Source organism: Octodon degus, unplaced genomic scaffold, assembly GCF_000260255.1.
Source record: "Octodon degus isolate 3935 unplaced genomic scaffold, OctDeg1.0 scaffold00046, whole genome shotgun sequence".
Taxonomy (NCBI): Eukaryota; Metazoa; Chordata; class Mammalia; order Rodentia; family Octodontidae; genus Octodon; species Octodon degus.
The window spans coordinates 8758739-8777850 of NW_004524622.1; the positions used below are offsets into that span (position 1 = coordinate 8758739).

Sequence of the window (19112 nt, forward strand, 5' to 3'; positions counted from 1 at the left end):
GGTGCTGGGGGATTGAACCGCGGTCCCTGATGCTTTGCCAAGCTTGTTCTAAGTAGGTGCCTTAGACCACTGAGCCATCTCTCCAGCCCCATACTCTACAATTTTAAAACTGTTTTTTCTTTTTCTTTTGTATTTTAGTAAGGGTCTTACTACGTAGATAGGACTCTTAGTGATCCGCCTGTGTTCAGCTTCCCAAAAGCTGGGATTACAGGTGCGCAGTTGCTGTCTCAGTGAGCCCTGGCACAGCTCGCGAGGGATCAAATCCCGGCCTCTGTGTCTACCTAAGCAGACGCTTTAATCCACTGAGCCATTTGGCCGACCCTTACAATTCTAAAATGGTTAAGAGCCAGGGGTGGTGGTGCACACCTATAATTTCAGTACTTGGGAGGCTGACGCAGGAGAACAGTCATGAGTTCAAGTCCAGTTTGGGGTACATAGTGAGTTCAAGACTAGTCTGGAGATCATGTCTCAAAAAACCAAATAATAAAATAAAATAAAATCTTAAAATTGATAATCTCAGAATAATAGGATTGCAGTTTACCTTTTTTCATTTTCTTTTTTGTCTTTTTGAGACAGGGTCTCGGTATGCAGTTCAGACTGGTCTTGTATCCCAGGCTGGCTTGGAACTTGCAACAATCCTCCTGCCTCGGCCTCCCAAGTACTGGGATTACAGGTGTGTGCCACCATGCCCGGCTCTGTTGTTTTCTTTTTGTGGAACCAGGGATTGAACTCAGGCCCCTGCGCTTGCAAGGGAAGCACTTATTCCACTGAGCCATCTCCCCGGCCCCAAATTTTTTATTTTTTTAATTTTTATTTTATTATTTATTATTTTTTTATTTTTGTTGGAACTCAGGATTGAACTCAGGCCCTTGTGCTTGCCAGGCAAGCACTTATTCTATTGAGCTATCTCCCCGCCCCCTCTGTTGTTTTCTAAATGCTCAACTTTTTTTCGGTATTGGAAATCAAACTCACCTTATGCTTGCCAGGCAGGTACTGTGCTGCTGAGCTATATCCCCAGCCTGATGCTCAACTCTTCTGTAATTATTATTCACTATAGAGTATAAGGGGAAGGCTTGGCTGTCTAGGCTCTAACCAAAGCTCTATCTTTGTGAGTTGGGACAAGGCAGTTCTTAAGTTTCTTCATCTATAAGATGTGTGTAGAGCAATACTAGCATCTATGTCATAGGGTAATTATTGAAATAATTACCTTAACATACATACAGAGAGCTCAGAACAGTATCTAACAAATGGCAAGTACAACTTAAACACTGGCTATTATTATTGCTAGTCTAACATTTAAAAACTGACGAGGTTAAGGTGAGGGGCTTGATTATAAGATTCAGGGTAGGATCAGAGGGTAAAGAGCAATGTTCTTCAAAGGAAATGGATCACACGAGAATCTACCGAGAGCTCTCAAATAATGAGGCTTTATGTTTTACCCGACTGTTCTCTTCCTCTTCGTTGTTTTCTGAACAGCTCACCATCACTAACAGCTCAGGGTTTTCCTTTTTTAACCGATCAAGGAGCTGTTCTCGTGGTTCAGTTCTCACCAGTGTTGATGGGTAGAAATAACGTTTCCTCTGTGGTGTTGTACCTTTTGTAGATATGAGAGAAGTGAGGAAAATTAGAGAATATAAGTAAGATTTAAAATATGCTAAAACATGTATTTCCAAATGAGTCTTGCCATATGTGAATATCAGTCTTACTACCTGTCAGGTACATGCTGCTTGCAGTTAGTAATGTTCTCTAATTTGATAACTGTCTTTACCATTTCAGCACCTCCAAAATGTGAAGCTATATCAGAAGATGTAAACATGAGAAGCATTATGCATTCTAAAAGGATTGATGGGTCCAGGGAGATGGCTCAGTGGAATAAGCACTTGCCTGGCAAGCGCAAGGGCCTGAGTTCAATCCCCGGTTCCAGCAAAAAAAAAAAAAAAGAAAGAAAGAAAAGGATTGAGAAGTGGTAGCACTACTGGAATAAAACAGTACAGTTTTCCTAATATTTCTTTGGTTAGAGTAGTCACTTTACTATAAATGTAGTATGGAAGCTAAATATTAACTACACATTTCTTTATGAGTTCATGCTGTTATAATTTACAAAGGCACTTGCCTTTCTACTTATCAACATTCCTGATTTCATTAATGAGTGAACAGTAAATTGTTTTTATTTTTCTTTTTTCTTTCTTTTTTTTCTTTTTTTGAAACAAAAAAGAGGTCTTGCTATATAGTTCAGGCTGGCCTTAAACTTACTCTTTAGCCCAAGCTCACCTTGAACTTACAGCAATCCTCCTGCCTCAGCCTCCTGAGCTCTGGCTTTACAGGAGTGCATTACCACACCAAACTGAACAATAGGGGAAAAAATAAACCACCAGTCTTTATAACTTGCTTTTATTTTGGTCTTTTAGAGACAGGATCTCATGGTTTCACTATGCAGTTCAGGCTGGATTTGAATTCATTTTGTAGCACAGGCTGACCTCAAATTCACAGCAATCCTCCTGCCTCAGACTCCCTAATGCTGGGATTATAGGCTTGTGCAACCATACCTGGCTCTACAATTTGCTTTTATAATGGCTTTTGTTTGAAAAAGATTTAAGGTGTAACTTATAGGTCACAAAACTCACTCATTTTTTAATGCACAATTTATGATTTTTAGTTAATTCACAGGTTATGCAACTAACACAATTCAACAAATAATCCTCCACTTAGCTATCCTGTATAAAGCAGGTTCTTATAACCCTGTTTCACAAAGAATTCCCCAAACCCACACAGCCTGCTCATAATGCATGATGCCTCAAAGAGATGACTGCTACAAGTTAACATCCACGGTGATCCCCAGTCTTTCAAAATTGACTCCTAAATGCTAACCGTGCTACAATGTGAACAGTCCATTAAGCTTTTATTCAATTACATTTCTGCAATAGTTGTGATATTACATGCTTTTTACAAAGAGTCCTAGGTAGGTAGTCTGTCAGTTTTATTTTTGTGTTAAAAACGTCTCATCTAGCCAGGCATCCTTGCACATGCCTATAATTGCAGCACTCAGGAAGCTGAGGCAGGAGGCTCACTACTAAGTTGGAGGCCAGCCTTAATCACATAGAGACCCTGTCTATAAGCAAAACAAGCAAAACAACAATCAAATGTCTCAATATAGTTTCTCCAATGTAAAATATGACTAAATTATAGTGCCCAAAATTCAAAAAGTACATAAAACCTTTTTATGAAGACATCAAACACTTGATGAAAATTATTTTGGGTTTCCAACTTTTTCGTGTTTGAATTGATTACAATGAAATCATAAATTCCTATCAGGCAATGGGAAGACCCAGTTTTAAAGAACACTTAACATTACCCAGAAAAACCAAGAACAAAAACAGAACACCTAACACTGTGTTGAACTCAACTTGAAAATGTTAAATAATTCTATTTCCTTTTTAACGTACCTGTTGGGATGTCCAGTTTGAGATCCTGTTGCAGGAAGCAGTGAAGCTTAGTCAAACCCTGTTTTGTAGTTTCATTAAGTTCTAGATTTTGTGCTGACATATTTTCTTCATCAGTTCTTATCTGGCTAAGAAAAATATCATGCTGATTCTTATTTTCTGCCTTATGTCCATTTAATTTTTCAGTGATTTCTGACTTGGAGGCCTCCCAACATCCGTTTGTACCCTGGTACAATGTAAACAAACAATCAATACTAAAATAAGAGTGCCAGTGCTTTACTCAATATCACTTTCCCTTACCCTGACATGACCACAAGTTTCAAAAACACATATCAAAGCAGAGGGAACAGATAACTAACCACATCCATTCACTGCCACCCCAACACTTAGCAACACATGGGTTACACAGGAAACGGGACTGGACCCCTACTCCTTCTCATATCAGGGTTATTGTGCAGCAAATACATTAACATTTCATCTGTTTACTTTGCTCTCTCTCTCGTATTTAGGACAGGGTGTACAGGGTCTCAGTGTGTAGATCGGACTCATAGTGATCCACCTGTTTACAGCCTCTCAAGTGCTGGGATTATAGGAGCGTGCCACCAAATCCAGTCTCAGTTGCCCTCTCAGCGCACCCTGGGGGGGGGGGGGCTGGGCTGTCACAGCAGGCCAGAGGATCAAACTCTGTGCCCTGCACCTGCCTAAGCAGGCACTTTAATCCACTGAGCTATCTGGCCGGTCCCCTGCCGTGTATCTCTTAACGACCATATAAGACTATCATATTAAAACATTTTAACATTTATTCCTTCAAATCACATGTCTACAGTGTTGAAATTCAACCAAATGTCTCAAATGTTTTCTACAACTGGTTTATTTGAACCAGAATTAATCACTAGATAAGGTCTTAAGTATAGGATTAGATAATTTATGTTCCCAACTTTTTAAAGCAAAAGGCTTGATACTTAATCATTACCCATCTTAAGAGAAGCAGAAGGATTATCTCAGGCAAACGAGGATTTAAAGTTTTCTATTTATAGATCTAAGTTATTAGTTTCCTTTTTTCCCAAATTTATTTATTTATTTATTTATTTAGTCTTTTTGAGACAGAGTCTCACTATGCAGTTCAGTCTGGGCTTGGGCTCACTGTAGTCTTGATCGCACAGTGGTCCTCCTATCTCAGCCTCCAGAGTGCTGGGATTATAGGTGTATGCCACCATACCCTGCTTCTATGTTGTATTTTCAATGTCCATTTATCCTGTGTACTTTTTATGAACTGATTAGATATAAAGACTCCATCTAATTCATATTTCACTTTGAAAATATTTTATAGGTGGTACTGAGGGCATATATTACCTGATTGTATCTCTGCATAAGGAGCAGTAAGTGGGTTCTGGTGCAGTTACTCTGTTTAAGGAAAAGTTTCCCTTGACCACCCCACCTTAAGCTTTTTATTAAATGATTTAAATAATCACTAATGGCCAAAGAGCCTAGTCCATTAAAAGGTGCAATATTCTAGTTATACTATTAAGTCATAATATTCTAATTATGACATTTCTGTCATTAGCTGAGATTCTATGAAATACTTTTCTTCACCAATTACCCTAAGTCAAATATACTTATTTCATCAAAGACAGATGCTCTATTCTCCTTATTTACCACCTTGCAAAACAGTACATTGCTTCTCTAGTACGACCTAAAGGAGTTCCCTGAAATTTTCATAAATTCATGAGTTTTACAACATTTGAATCTCCCCAGTACTAGGGATTAAACCCAGGGCCCTTGCACTGATCTATTTATTTTTTGAGATAGGATCTTGCTTAAGTATGTAAACTGCCCAGTCTGGTCTTGAACTTGCAATTCTCCTACCTCAGCTTCCCAGAGTGCTGAGATTACAGGCATGTGCCTCCACACCTGGCTTGATGTGTTTGAATCACTGGAATCATTACTCTCTCTGATGCTCAGCTTACAGCACTGAGCAAAGGAGAGTGCCATTAGGTCAGCAAATGAGTCATTCTGACACAACCCCAAGAGTCTTTACTAGTTTTCTTATTTTCTGGTATGATGAACTGTCTAGGCTCATCACTTCATACCCTTTTGAAATTAGCTACTTTTCTATAATGCTGATTTCTTTTTTTTCCAGTTTGGTTATATAATTTAGAACACGTAAATCCCTTTGAATGTAGTAAAATCCTTTTACTGCACAGAAAGGAAAATCCAAGTCACAAAGCATTCATGTAAATGTAAAGTTCTAGCAAATCCACTAATCGATCATATATCCTTTGAGCCACTAGAACAATATTATACATACTTAGAGCAATAATACATTTGAAAGTACCCAGGGGAAAGTTAATAAAAATGGAAAGCATTAAATTTCCAAAGAGAGTGCCCTTCCCTGAAGAAGCTAACAAATCAAAAACCAAGGATATATAGGACATTAGACAAACATTAAACTAACTTTGAGATCTAGAAGACATACAGCAAAGCATAAAACAAGATCATGTTTCAGTATAGGAAATATTATAGGTAAGGTTTTTGAATCATTCATTACCTCTTTTTTTGGGTGCTGGGATTGAATTCAGGACCTTGCACTTGCCAGGCAGGCACTTAACGCCATTGAGCTATCTCCCAGGCCTTCATTACCTCTTAATATATAATTTGCTTTGAAACCAAATCTAAGCCAGAATATGTAATTATCTGGTTATAACTATTCTCCTCAAAGTATGTTCTGGGAACAAAGTTATTACCTCCAGTAAGTTCTGAAGTTCCTCTTCCTTTTTATTTAAGGAAGATATCCACTGTTCAGAAAAACAAACTGTATCCATGTTCAAAGATGCACATCTCTGTTCAGTTTCTTGAGATATTTCTTCCAGGTTGATGCTGAGTGTATCGCACTGTTTCACAGACTCTTCAACCAACTGTGTACCTTCTTGGTTAAAATGTCTGAGTTTCTGGGACAAGCCATCAAAATCAGTACAAAATTTTTTACAGTGAAAAGTTGCTGTGCTGATTATATCCTTAGATTTCCTATAGGAAAAGAAAGTAACACCGTAGAAACAGGAAAGCAAGATACAACCTTCCAAATACCACACAGCTCTTAAATGGAACACTGAATACATGCAGTGTGGCTCCATAGTCCATCCTGTTAATGAATGCAGATTGAGAATCTATGCTTTGGTCAGTGTATTTTCCAGCAGACTAGCATCACTCTGCCATTAAAGAACCCTGAAAAGATTATAACAATTTTCTCATCTCATCACTTTCCTCCTCAGGTACAATGCCTTTCTTTGTATCTTTGTTATAGTCTCTGATCATTCTGTTATCAAAATGGTCAGTTCTATTATTCTATTATTAAACAGTACCCCTTACCTATGACATAAAACATTATGAATGTTATATATGTAATTTTAAAATTAAAGTACAAAGCTTTCTAATAGTGAAAAGAAAACTGTATTAGGGTATGATACATCGATACAGCACATAACCTATAAATGACATAAACATTGATGTCAGTTAGGCAATATATTTAAATTTTATTCACTATTTTCTTCTCTCAGTAAGTTTCTCTACAATAGCATTCAGAGCCATCTCACAGGACCACAGAACTAAACCTCAGGGAGCAAAACTCATCCTCTATCACCACTAGATGGTATGCTATGTGAGTAAACCCAGTAAGGTAAGCAAAGATGCTGAAAACCAACACTGACAGATTAAGTGGCAACAACTGAAAACTGAAAAGAAATTAATACAGCATCAACATAAATCACTTTCCTCACAAAATCACAACCTGGTGGTGAGATGACACTTGGTCAAAAATACTAGGAGCTATAATAAATGCCAAAGGCAGTTATGATTTGTGTACTTCCTAAGTATTGCTTCCTAAGTACTGCTCCTGGGGTGTGCTGAGACAGCCATTGAGACTGGGCTTTGGCGGCACACGCCTGTAATCCTGGTGCTTGGGAGGTTGTAAACAGGAGAATCACTACAAGTCCAATCTCTGTAGTGAGACCGTATCAAATATATTTAAAAAACAAAAACAGGAGGCCCAGGAGATGGCTTGGTAGAATAAGTGCTTCCCTGGCAAGCACAAGGGCCTGAGTTCAATCCCCGGTTCTGCCCAAAACAAACAAACAAAATGAAGGGGGAAATTTTAACTGTCAGACAAAAACAGAAAATGTAGCCAGCACACCTACCCTTAAGGTCAGGAAGTTCTCCACTGTAAAGGAAGCTTGGAACTTCAGGAAGGAACAATTAAAAGGGCAAAAATAGAAATAAAGAGAATATCCTTCTCATGAGTTGATAGCATCCCAAGCCAAAAAATAAAAAAGAAGCTTGACAAACCATATCTATCTATATGTATATATTCTTATATAAATCTTGGCTCTTTGATTTAAGCATAAGACTTATAGGGGGTAGGATTGTAGCTCAGTAGTAGATCCCCTGTCTGGCATGTGTGAGACCTTGGGTGTGATTGCCAGCATTGCAAAAGGCAACAAACTAAAAGAAAATTTAAGTCTAACTGGAGTTGTGCGATTAACAAGTGATGAGGTTACAAAGCCTCACTAAACTGCAGTGCAGAAATTAGCCAAGTTCTTCTTAAAAACCTAGAGAGTATTTCAGGTTCCTGGTGTAAGCCTGATACAGTGACAGCTCTGCTGCTGCAGCACAAATGCAATCAAAGGCAGCACGGGGAGAAAACAGGCACGGCTGTGCCCAGTGAAACTAATCACAGGCATCTAGCCGAGAGTGCCGAAGCCTGCCCAGTAGGTATAGTTTTCATCAGTGATACAAAATAAAAACTGAAATTACTAATATCAAAGATTGAAGAAATCAGAAAATATCTGGTCAATGAGGCAGGTTTCTCACTGTGTAAGGAAGCACAAAAATTGAATAGAAAAGACATTCATGTGTGTTCAAATACAAATATACACACGCAAAAAACCTTATCAAATGAGAAATTTGATTAAAAGCATATGAGACTTACGCTCTTTGAAACTTTATGCTGAAACAATTTTAGTTCTACAGAAAAGCTTAAAAAGATTTAAATAGCTTACTGCTTTGTACTTTCTTGAACATTGCGGAGTGGTTTCTGGATGCTTTCACATTTTTCCTCCAAAGTACAGAATCTCTCTGCCCAAAGATTCATGAACTGGTAAAGTTCCTGTAAGAACCATGAGGGAAAGGGAAGACTTAAAGTTATGACACTTAGATACTTTCTCTGTATATGACTGATGACATGAAGCCTTCTGCCATAGGTGGAAATTACACAAATTCTTTTTCTTTTTTTTTGTGGAACCCAGGATTGAACTCAGGCCCTTGTGCTTGTCAGGGAAGTGCTTATTCCACTGAGCCATCCCCCCAGCCCCCTACACAAATTCTTAACAGGAGATCTTTAACTCTGCCTCTCCTCACATAGACCAAATCAGTGACTATGATCATGAAAGAACATTATGGGAAATTTTTTAGTCTTTTTTGTTTTTGTTTTTGTTTTTTTGTTTTTTTTTTTGCAGAACCAGAGACTGAACTCAGGCCCTTGCGCTTGCCCAGGAAGCGCTTATTCCACTGAGCCATCTCCCCAGCCCCTAGGAAATATTTTATAAGTAAGAGATTAGCAAACTTTATTATTTTAGTAGTGAATCACTTTCACTGTATGTCAAAATTAATCAAAAATACTCAGATGTCATATTATTATGTTTGAGAGCTACTTGGCTAATTTCTGCACTGGAATTTAATGAGGTTTTGTAGCCTCGTCACTTGTTAATCCCACAACTCCAGTTAAGACTTACATTTTCTTTTTGTTTGTTGCTTTTTGCAATTCTGGCAATCAAACCCAAAGTCTCACACATGCTAGATACATATGGCTACTTTTTAACAACTGGTAATAATACAAAAGAGAATTAATGCTGACAACTTCAGAGTCAAGCAATCAAAAAATATCAACTACCCAGGTTGAAAAATCTTACAAATTCAGTTGAGGCCAGACATGGTGCCAATGAACTATAACCCCAGCTCCCCATTAATCTTAAAGTATGGAGTACACAGATTTATTTTCATGTAGATTTCTGTTCAAAATTTACCTAATTGCCACATGCCATATGTTTAGGGCAAATGTCCTATGTAGTGGTTGTAAGAAATGGCTGTATAATTTCAAATTGCCAAAAATACATAGAAAACACACATACAAATGCATGCATGTCAATTAACACAATCATTATCCAGATGAACCACTAGTATGATGAACTAGATACTATTGAGGGTCCCAAGGGCTCATTTTCTTCATTATAGTTTTTTTTCCTCTGGAACCAGTTAACTCAGGACCTTGCACTTGAAAGGCAGGTGCTGTCACACTGAACTATATCCCCAGCCCTTTGTTTTCATCATTAGAAAAATAAGCAAGTCCTAGAATCTTTATCTATACTGATAGGAGGAATAAACATACGGTGGGTTGCTCAATAAATGTAGACTATTATTTTTACTAATTTCTGTTATTCTTCATGTTTATAAATTAGGAAAACTGATAATCTTAAAAGTTGTTGTCACTCCATCTTATCTTCAAGTTGTTTTCACTTATGTAGCTTCGGTATGTTTATGCTTTCATCTTGTTTGACATGCATACGAATTCCTTCTCCCTCATTTGACCAAGGAAAAGAACTATTTTTACTCCATGTGGCTCATCAAGTTTTACTGAATGGAGTGCTGTCAAATTTTAATAGGCTCATTTAAATAAAACTTTAGTGTTCATTATTACTCAAGTCTTAAGAGTTAACAGAAGCTTTCTATGTATATAATATTATGGACTATGGTTTGAAGGTTTGGATTTGGTTTAAAGCCTCATATGCTTAGGAATAGTTTACACAGATAAAGGTAAGTCATAAATTGTTTTCATTGATTAGAATTTAAGTGGCAAAAAAAACCCCTTAAGTGGCTAACATCAGTGAGACCGAAATAAGAGAAAACAGCTTGGTTTATACATCATAATAACTATCCATGTCACGCTGGAAACAAACTAACATTAAATGTGTACTCTAAATTTATAACCATTTCCCTATGAAAATATGCTTCTTCACAAATCTGTCATCTTGGTACACAGAACTACTGTTTTGTCATAATTCTCAAATATTAATTGACCAAGAGAAGCATTCTCAATTATTTTAATTAATTTTACAAGCAATAGAAGCTACAGTATCTTTTAGGTTTCTAAATTAAAGGCATTCAAACTGTGTAACATTAGGTAAGTCATATTAATCATCACAAAACTTATTTTTACGCCCCTACATCAGCTATACAAGACACCTGTGAATGGGTTTGCTTTATTGTTTTCACTTCTTCACTTAAGGTTCCACAAAGCTTCTGTGATTCAATCAAGGAAGAAACTATACTCTCTTGTAGTTCGTGTAGACTGTTACACAATTTATTGAGGAAGTCATCCATTTCTTTTTTCTGATCTTCAACCTTTGAAAGAAAACAAAATTAGTTTCTTAAATAACTTATCAAGTTTCAGGTATTAAAAATACAAACTACTTGTGGTGGCTCACACCAGTAATCTCAGCACAAAGAGGCTAGGCAGGAAGACTGGTGCAAGTTCAAGGACAACACAGTGAGCTCAAGGCCCAAATAAACTACACAGTGAGATCCTGTCTTAAAAACAAAACAAACATTTGTTACCTTTTCAGCCTCTGTCAATGAAGTCTTGAATATATGTTTCAGTTGACTATTGATTTTCAATATGGAGACCACAGTAGGGGATAAAACCGTTTGCAGTGAATGTAGGTCAGTTGTAAGTTCATTCTAGTTTTAAAATAAAAATGTCTTAAAAAGAATATTTTCACCTCCATAAATCTGGTTTGCTAAATAATATCTTAAATACTTAAACACTAAACATGCACATTAAAATTCTAAATTGACATTCTCTATTCTTTATTTATGTATTTATTTGGTATTTTTCAGGGAAGGGTCTATAGGGTGTTCAGGGTCTCACTACTAGATTAAACTCTTAGTGATCCGCCTGTTTACAGCCTCCCAAGAGCTGGGATTACAGGCATGTGCCACCACGCCCAGACTCAAAGGCAGTCTCAGGCGCCCAAGGGGCAGGGCCGTCATGGCAAGCCAGGGGATTGAACCCACAAATCCTGTGCCTGCTTGCATGCACTTTAATCTGCTAAGCTATTTGGGCAGCCCAACAATCTTTGTTCTTTAAAACCTACAGATACATATGTTTGTATCTAGTTTATATTTAGCATAAGTCACTTAGTCCTGCCTCTAGTAATTAAGAAAACAGTATATAACTTTTTATAGTCCAGTGGTGGTGAACCTATGACACACATGCTGGAATGGGTTTGTACCACTGAAAGTTTAGCATTACTGTTACAGTGTAATGAAACAGAAGTCAGAATTCAGAAAAGGAGAAAATGACAAGTAATTGATTAGATTTCAGTATTTAAGCAAAAGAGAAAAACAATTAAAACCTACAGGTACATTTGAGGAAATTTCAAGCAACTTTAGCTAACTAGTCAAAAAGGCTGAGTCCAAGTAGTTGTCAAGAGTAAGATTTGGGCCAGAAGTCTTGAGGACATTTAGCCTATTTTATCAGAACCTGAGGCAGTTCTGGTTCTTGCCAAAGTATATAGAAAACTGAAGACATCATATTGGGAAATTTTATTTTAAAAACTGACCTAAGAAAAATCAAAATCACAAAATGAATTAGTGAATATTTAGAATCTAGGCAAAGGGGTCGGGGAGATGGCTCAGTGGAATAAGCGCTTCCCTGGCAAGTACAAGAGCCTGAGTACAATTCCTGGTTCCGCAAAAAAAAAAGAAAGAAAAAAAAAAAAAGAATCTAGGCAAAGGATCAGCTAATATTTGTAGTCCTTTACTTAGAAAATCTTTAATAAGCCATAAAAATAAAAAGCGTTAAGAGTTAAGGCTCAGAGAAGTTGGTGACATTGAGCTCCAACTTCAAAAATTATTACATGTATTTCTAGAAACCTATTATTTTCTTGCATTACTATCACATATTGCTATTTCTATCACTTATTACTGTAATTTCAAAATTAACCACCCAACACACTCTTCTGGTTGGGTCAGTGTAGCATGACTACCCACAGCTCTTGGAATACTAGTTTCCAGCTCACTAACAAGTTATGAGGGTCTCTTGAACTCATCTGGAGCCAAGTGTTCCTATAGTCATTAGAATGCTTGCGATTAACTCCTGCTCTTAACCACTTCAGATATGAATGAAAGAGCTTGGAAGAGGGCAGAGCTGGGTGTGGTGGCACATGCCTGTAATCCTAATATATTAGCACTAGGTAGGGTGAGAAAGGGGTATCCCAGGCCAACCTGGGCTACACAGTGAGACCCTGTCTCAAAAAACAGCAGAGCAGGAGCAGGAGCTGAAGCAGGAGCAGAGCAGAGTAGGCTGGGAAATAGCTCAGTGGTAGAATACTTGTTCAGTGTGCACAAGGCCCTGTGTTCAATCCCTAGTACTACAAAAAAAAAAAAAAAAAAAGTTTAAATTCTTAGTTACATGCAAGTTGAAACCAGTTTTACTAAGAAAAAAACAAGGTCAAATATAGCATGGTGTAAGAAACCCAAATTACAAACAAAGAACAAAATAAAGATAAATAATAAAAAGTAAATCAAGTATAGTGGTGCACACCTGTAACCCTAGCACTTAGGAGGCTGTGGCAGGAGGATTGCCATGAGTTCAAATCTAGCCTGGACTACATAGTGAGTTCAAGGCCACTCTGAACTCCATGGTAAGACCCAGTCTCTCCCCTACCCCCAGAAAAAAAGGCAGAAAGAAGATAGATCTTTTTTTAAATGGGAAGAGAATCAAGAGATGGGGGGAGGGGGAAGAGAAAGTGGATGAAAAAAGGAATTAAGATGTGCTATGTACATGCACCAAGGAATGACAACATTATGTACCACGGATATGTACTAACATTAAAGAAAACAATAAGCATACTTGTAGTGATACATCTGTTACTGTACTATGAAAGAAGTATAAACAAGCAAATTGGTCAAGCAATGGCCGTGACTCATCCACATGGCTGACACTGACAAAGGATGTACAAACTGCAGTACAGGGGGTTATAGGATAAATCCTGAGGGGACTTGACTGACCTTATCAGATACAAAAGTTACATTTCTTGTTATATAGGTCTTGCTTTATCTTGGTCTTAACCATCCAGCAGAAAAGTATAAAAACGAAGTATAAAAAGTAAAGCCATATTAATATGCTGAGCTGTGAAAGGCTCCAGACAACAACTTCTGACACTGCCAGTCCTATGGATAACGCACTACTATTATGGACATCCCTAACAAAACTAAACAAATAAAAGGGGATGAAAACAAGAGGATCACTATGAGTCTGAACTGTATAGTGAGACCCTGTACCAAAAATAAATAAAGAAATAAAAAATAATAATTACAACTCCCAGCCAACAATTAGAATATTAAAAAATTAATCTCTAACTAAAAGTAGTACATATTAGAATAGATTAAAAATTAATACCAAACTTGAGTGGCGATAGCATATGATGACAGTCTAGGCAACTATTTTTAATTTTTTTTAACTATTTAATATTTATAGTTCTGGATCTTCCAAAAAGGAAGGACCATTTTGTATTTGTATATACAAAATAGGATAGATATATAGCTACTTTCTCTTAATTCAATGAGAAGAAATACTTGTACTAATAGTATTTGGACAGGATATCATGTCTGCATCTTGTACTATGAATAACCACTAAGAAGATACAATATACAATGTATTAATTATTGAAACTGTCCTATTAATTGGTTTTGAAACTGTCTCATTGCTGTTTCTCAATAAAATTAATAAAAAAAGTATAAACATTGTGAAAAGATGTCAAATGTAACCCTTTGAAAAGCTTAAGAGATTTACTAACAATCGATTTCTGCAGTACAGTTTTACTTTCTGCAGCTAGTGATTGTTCTTCTACCATCATATTAGAAATGCGAGAAACATGAGTCGACACATTTTCTGAAATAGACGTGAGAGATCCCAGTGCTGTCGTAGTAAAGGAGTCTAATGCAGCCACACTGGAAGACAGCAGCTCACCTGTCATGAGGAAAAAGATAAAAAGTTGGGTGTAATTAAATATATTTAAATACAATTAGAACCAACCCCAAAGATTTTGGCAAAATTATATCCTTGTAGAATTCTGTTTGGTTTATCAAAATAGGATTTCACTGTGTATTTCAGGCTTGCCTTGAATTCACAGCAATACTTCTGCCTCAGCCTTTCAAGTGTTAGCTGGGGTTACAGGCATGTGCTACCAAGCCTGGCTGTTGTAGAATTTGTAATAACAAATAAACTTAAAAGAAATGCTCACTAGAAAAAAAAATGGCTCACTATCCAAGCAAGGAAATGCATATATATATATATATATATATATATATATGTGTGTGTGTGTGTGTGTGTTCTACAGCATTCTGCAAGCTCCTGACTTATTCGTACAAGTATCAGAATAATAACTGAAAGGGCTGGCAAGATAGCTCAGCAGACTAAGCGCCTGCTTAGTCAAGCACACGGACTGAGGTTCAATCCCTGGTACTACATGCCGCATCGGCTCCACACCCATGGCACACTGTGCCGGTGTGGAGTCCGGGTGTGGTGGTGCATGCCTGTAATCCCAGCTGCTGGGGAGGCTGAAAACAAGAGGATTACTATGAGTCTGAACTGTATAGTGAGACCCTGTACCAAAAATAAATAAAGAAATAAAAAATAATAATTACAACTCCCAGCCAACAATTAGGATATTAAAAAATTAATCTCTAACTAAAAGTAGTACATATTAGAATAGATTAAAAATTAATACCAAACTTTAGTGGCGATAGCATATGATGACAGTCTAGGCAACTATTTTTAATTTTTTTTTAACTATTTAATATTTATAGTTCTGGATCTTCCAAAATTTCTATGAGGATTTTTTAAAAAAATAATTTTATTGAGAAACAAACAGCAATGACAGTTTCAAAACGGATTAGAAGGACAGTTCAATACCTAATACATTGCTCTATGAGGATATTTTTATAGGTTATCTAATACTTAAGAGTTAAATGGTTTTCTTTTTCTTTCCACAATATGGCAAAACTTCAACATATATATTCCCAAAAGAAAAAAAATTGCAGAATGTTTGTACAGAAAAAATTCTAGTGCAGGTGTGGAGGTGTGGTGGTGCACACCTATAATTCCAGTACTTGGAAGCTGACAGGAGGATTGACATGAGCTCGAGGCCAGCCTGGGCTACACAATGAGAGCCTGTCTCAAAAAAAAAAAGACCAACTGAATTAGTCATTTAGTGTCATCCAAACTAAATGATTCCATTAGTATAAAATACCAGAAAATCTACAGGGACACAAAATATAACAGCTTCAAGACATACTACTATGGAAAGAAACTGAGTATAAGGAATAAATAGGAATGAATAATTAGGATGAGGGAAAGGATAGGAAAAAAGGAGGAAAAATCATGTATGGATATACACAGGATAGTTAAGATGGTTGTACTACTAAATTTCTATCAGGTTTTTGAAGGTAGCAGTTAATGCTTAAAATTTTTATTTGACCAGGCCTGGCATGGTTGCATACACAACTTAATCCCAGCTGCTTGAGAGGCCAAGGTGGGAAGATTGCAATTTTGAGACCAGCCTGAACATTTTAGTCAGCTCCTGCCACCAAAATATTTAACTTTCACCAACTTTACATGCTTATGTCTGTAGTCTGAGCAACTGCATTGAAGACAACCATGCACAATATAACAACCACTATTGAATATCTATCATCTTATTTTTCATAAAATTGTGTATCATTCCTATTATTTTTCTACTATCCTTAAAAAAAAAACACCCAACAACAAAAAACAACCTCCCAAATCAGAAAAAAAAAAGATGTAATACCACACCCTTTTTTTCCAGAGGACAAACATAAATAAGACCTAGGAAATAGTAATATTTATAAGGAAAGAGTGAAGGCTAAGGATAAAGGGAGGCTTTAAGATTTGTTTTAACTCAAAGAAAAGCATCAATTAATTATGTGCCCTGGGGAGCACACCACTGACCTTGTCATCACCAGTGCTTTACAGTATTATTAGTTTGGAAATTAGCCTCACATAAGACATATAAAGATCAGGGTAATTAGAAACGCTTCACCTTACCAATCAAGGTCTTGTGAACATCTAGCATAGCCTTTTGTTTTAAGCTGCCATCCTTGATTAACTGCTCCATATTATTAAACAGATTCTTCAGGTTTTTGCCAAAAATATCCTGTGCTTCTGCATTGTGTTGTTCAACTGCCTTCTTACGATCCAGTTTGGAATGGAGACCAGATACAACCTTTGTAGTTTCTTCAACTGTGTCAAGCAACTACAGGAGAAATTTTAAAATAGATGTTAAGATAAAAACAATCTAGGAGGTTGAGGCAGGAGGATTGCTGTGAGTTTGAGGCTACGCTATGCTAAATGGTGAGTTTAAGGCCAGTCCGAACTACACAGTGAGACTGTCAAATAAATAATAAATGAACGAATGAATGAATGCAATATGTGCCATATAAGGATTTCTCCTAATAAGAAATAGTAAGTTTTAGATACTATATCCAAAGAAATACTTATTCCTTTTTTTTTTTTTTTTTTTAATACTAGGGATCAAACTCAGGGCTTTGCACTTACCAGGCAGACACTTATGCCAGTGAGCTATATTCCCGGCCTGAAAGACTTACACTTATGCTAATCTATAAAGAGGGGCCGGGGAGACGGCTCGGTGGAATAAGTGCTTCCCTAGCAAGCACAAGGGCCTGAGTTCAATCCCCAGTTCCAGGGGGGAAAAAAAAAATCTATACAAAAGCCCAGGAATGTTTATTTCTCCTTCATAGCCTCTATATAATGAAAATTGATTTTGCAATCTTATTGCAACAATTATGATTTCTCGGGGCTGGAGAGATGGCTCAGTGGTCTAAAGCACCTACTTAGAACAAGCTTAGCAAAGCATCAGGGACCGCGGTTCGATCCCCCAGCACCACATGCCAGCCAGCCCCGCCCCCTGGTGGGCTGAGCTGGCCACACACACACACCACACACTCTCTCTCTCTCTCTCTCTCTCTCTCTCTCTCTAATAAATAAATAAATAAATAAATTTAAAAATAAAAAACAATTATGATTTCTCACAAATTTTATTTATACTGTTTTACTATCTTCTTAAAAGTACACCTAATAAAAAATTTAATATTCTGAGTATCTTCCTCCAATAGAAGTTACTAAATTCTTTTTGTTTTGCTTTGTTTGAAACAGGGTCTCAGTGCAGTTCAGGCTGGCCTTGAGTTTACTATGTAGCTCATGCTGGCTTTGAACTTGTGATGATCCTCCTGCCTCAGCCTCCTGAATGTCGGGATCACAGCCATGCGCCACTCTGTCTAGCTGTTTTTATTTTTGAGATAGGGTCTCACTATGCAGGCTGGCCTCAAACTTGTGACAATGCTTCTGCCTCAGCCTCCTGGCCACCATCCTTGGCCACGAATTACTAAATTCTTAATGACTCAAGTTTTAATCATTTGATATCATTACTCTCAATGTCCATCAAATACAAAGTTGTGCTTTCTTTTCAAAAATCCAGGTATGATTTTTTTTCATTTTCAGCACCTCCAAAAAGAAAAACATGGATGAGATAGTAAAAGCGTACTTTAAATTGACAAACCTTGCTCGCAGTATCATGAAGTTTCTCCTCATTGCTTTCTAAAGCTGATGAGATATATTCTTCTTTAATAAGTTGCAATCTAGTTTCTTGCAAATGTTTCTGAGTAGTTTCAAGTTCTTGTGTCTTATTTTGCAGGTCAGATTTACACTGGTAAAGCTCATTTTTATTATCCATAAACAACTCTGTAACCTAAATACAACAAAATGAATATTTTTCTCTTTTTGTAAATTTTTAATTTCATCTTTGAACCCAGGGCCTTCACACTGAGCTGTATCTCCATCATTTTCCTTTGGACACAGGGTATTTTAAATCATTGTTTCCCAGGTGGTATTAGATCACGCAGTCCTCCTGCCTCACCTTCCCTGAGGGCTGGGCTCACAGACAATGTGCTCCACTACCTCTGCCTACTTTATTTTTTTAACCATCCAGTATCTAATTATCTGTACTGCCTTGTCTGATAAACATATTAATAAAAACTTTTCAGCATTCAGGTTGCAAAGCTTGAACAAAATCTTACGTTTAATACATAATGGCATTTGAGTCCCCAACAGACTGTTTATATAACAATGGCCCCATAACATTATAATGGAGCCAGCAGTTAGTGTTAGAATGCTTGCCTAGTAGGCACCACCCTGGGTCTGACTCCCAGCAGTCGAGAAAAAAAAACAACTTGTAATGGAGTACTTCTATCACCCAGTGATCGCAGAGCTGCAATAAGGTCTTAGCAAATGTACTTCTCATGTTTCACTGATGCTATAAACAAAGCTATTGTATAAAACGGTAACACAGATTTTCAATAAAGTTAATGAAAAAAACCCACGATAACACAATATAAACACCATATTACCTAATAATAATACTAGGCTACCATGTTTACCTGTATATGAATTTTCTATACTTTTTAATCATTAGAATGTAATTCTACTTTAAAAAAAAAAAGTTGGGGCTGGTGAGATGGCTCAGT

The 19112-nt window shown here is 37.0% G+C and overlaps 1 protein-coding gene across 1 annotated transcript in view; it reads right to left on the bottom strand.

Annotated features, from left to right (window-relative positions):
* Kif11 (kinesin family member 11) overlaps window positions 1-19112 on the bottom strand; it is a 45762-nt gene that overhangs the window by 2967 nt on the left and 23683 nt on the right. Inside the window, exons 12-20 of the mRNA XM_004632056.2 lie at window positions 18149-18337; window positions 16618-16825; window positions 14348-14520; window positions 11103-11225; window positions 10731-10889; window positions 8492-8598; window positions 6185-6464; window positions 3444-3666; window positions 1440-1594 (exon numbers count right to left, since the gene is read on the bottom strand). Coding sequence (XP_004632113.1) covers window positions 1440-1594; window positions 3444-3666; window positions 6185-6464; window positions 8492-8598; window positions 10731-10889; window positions 11103-11225; window positions 14348-14520; window positions 16618-16825; window positions 18149-18337 — 1617 coding nt within the window. The remainder of the gene's footprint in view (window positions 1-1439; window positions 1595-3443; window positions 3667-6184; window positions 6465-8491; window positions 8599-10730; window positions 10890-11102; window positions 11226-14347; window positions 14521-16617; window positions 16826-18148; window positions 18338-19112) is intronic.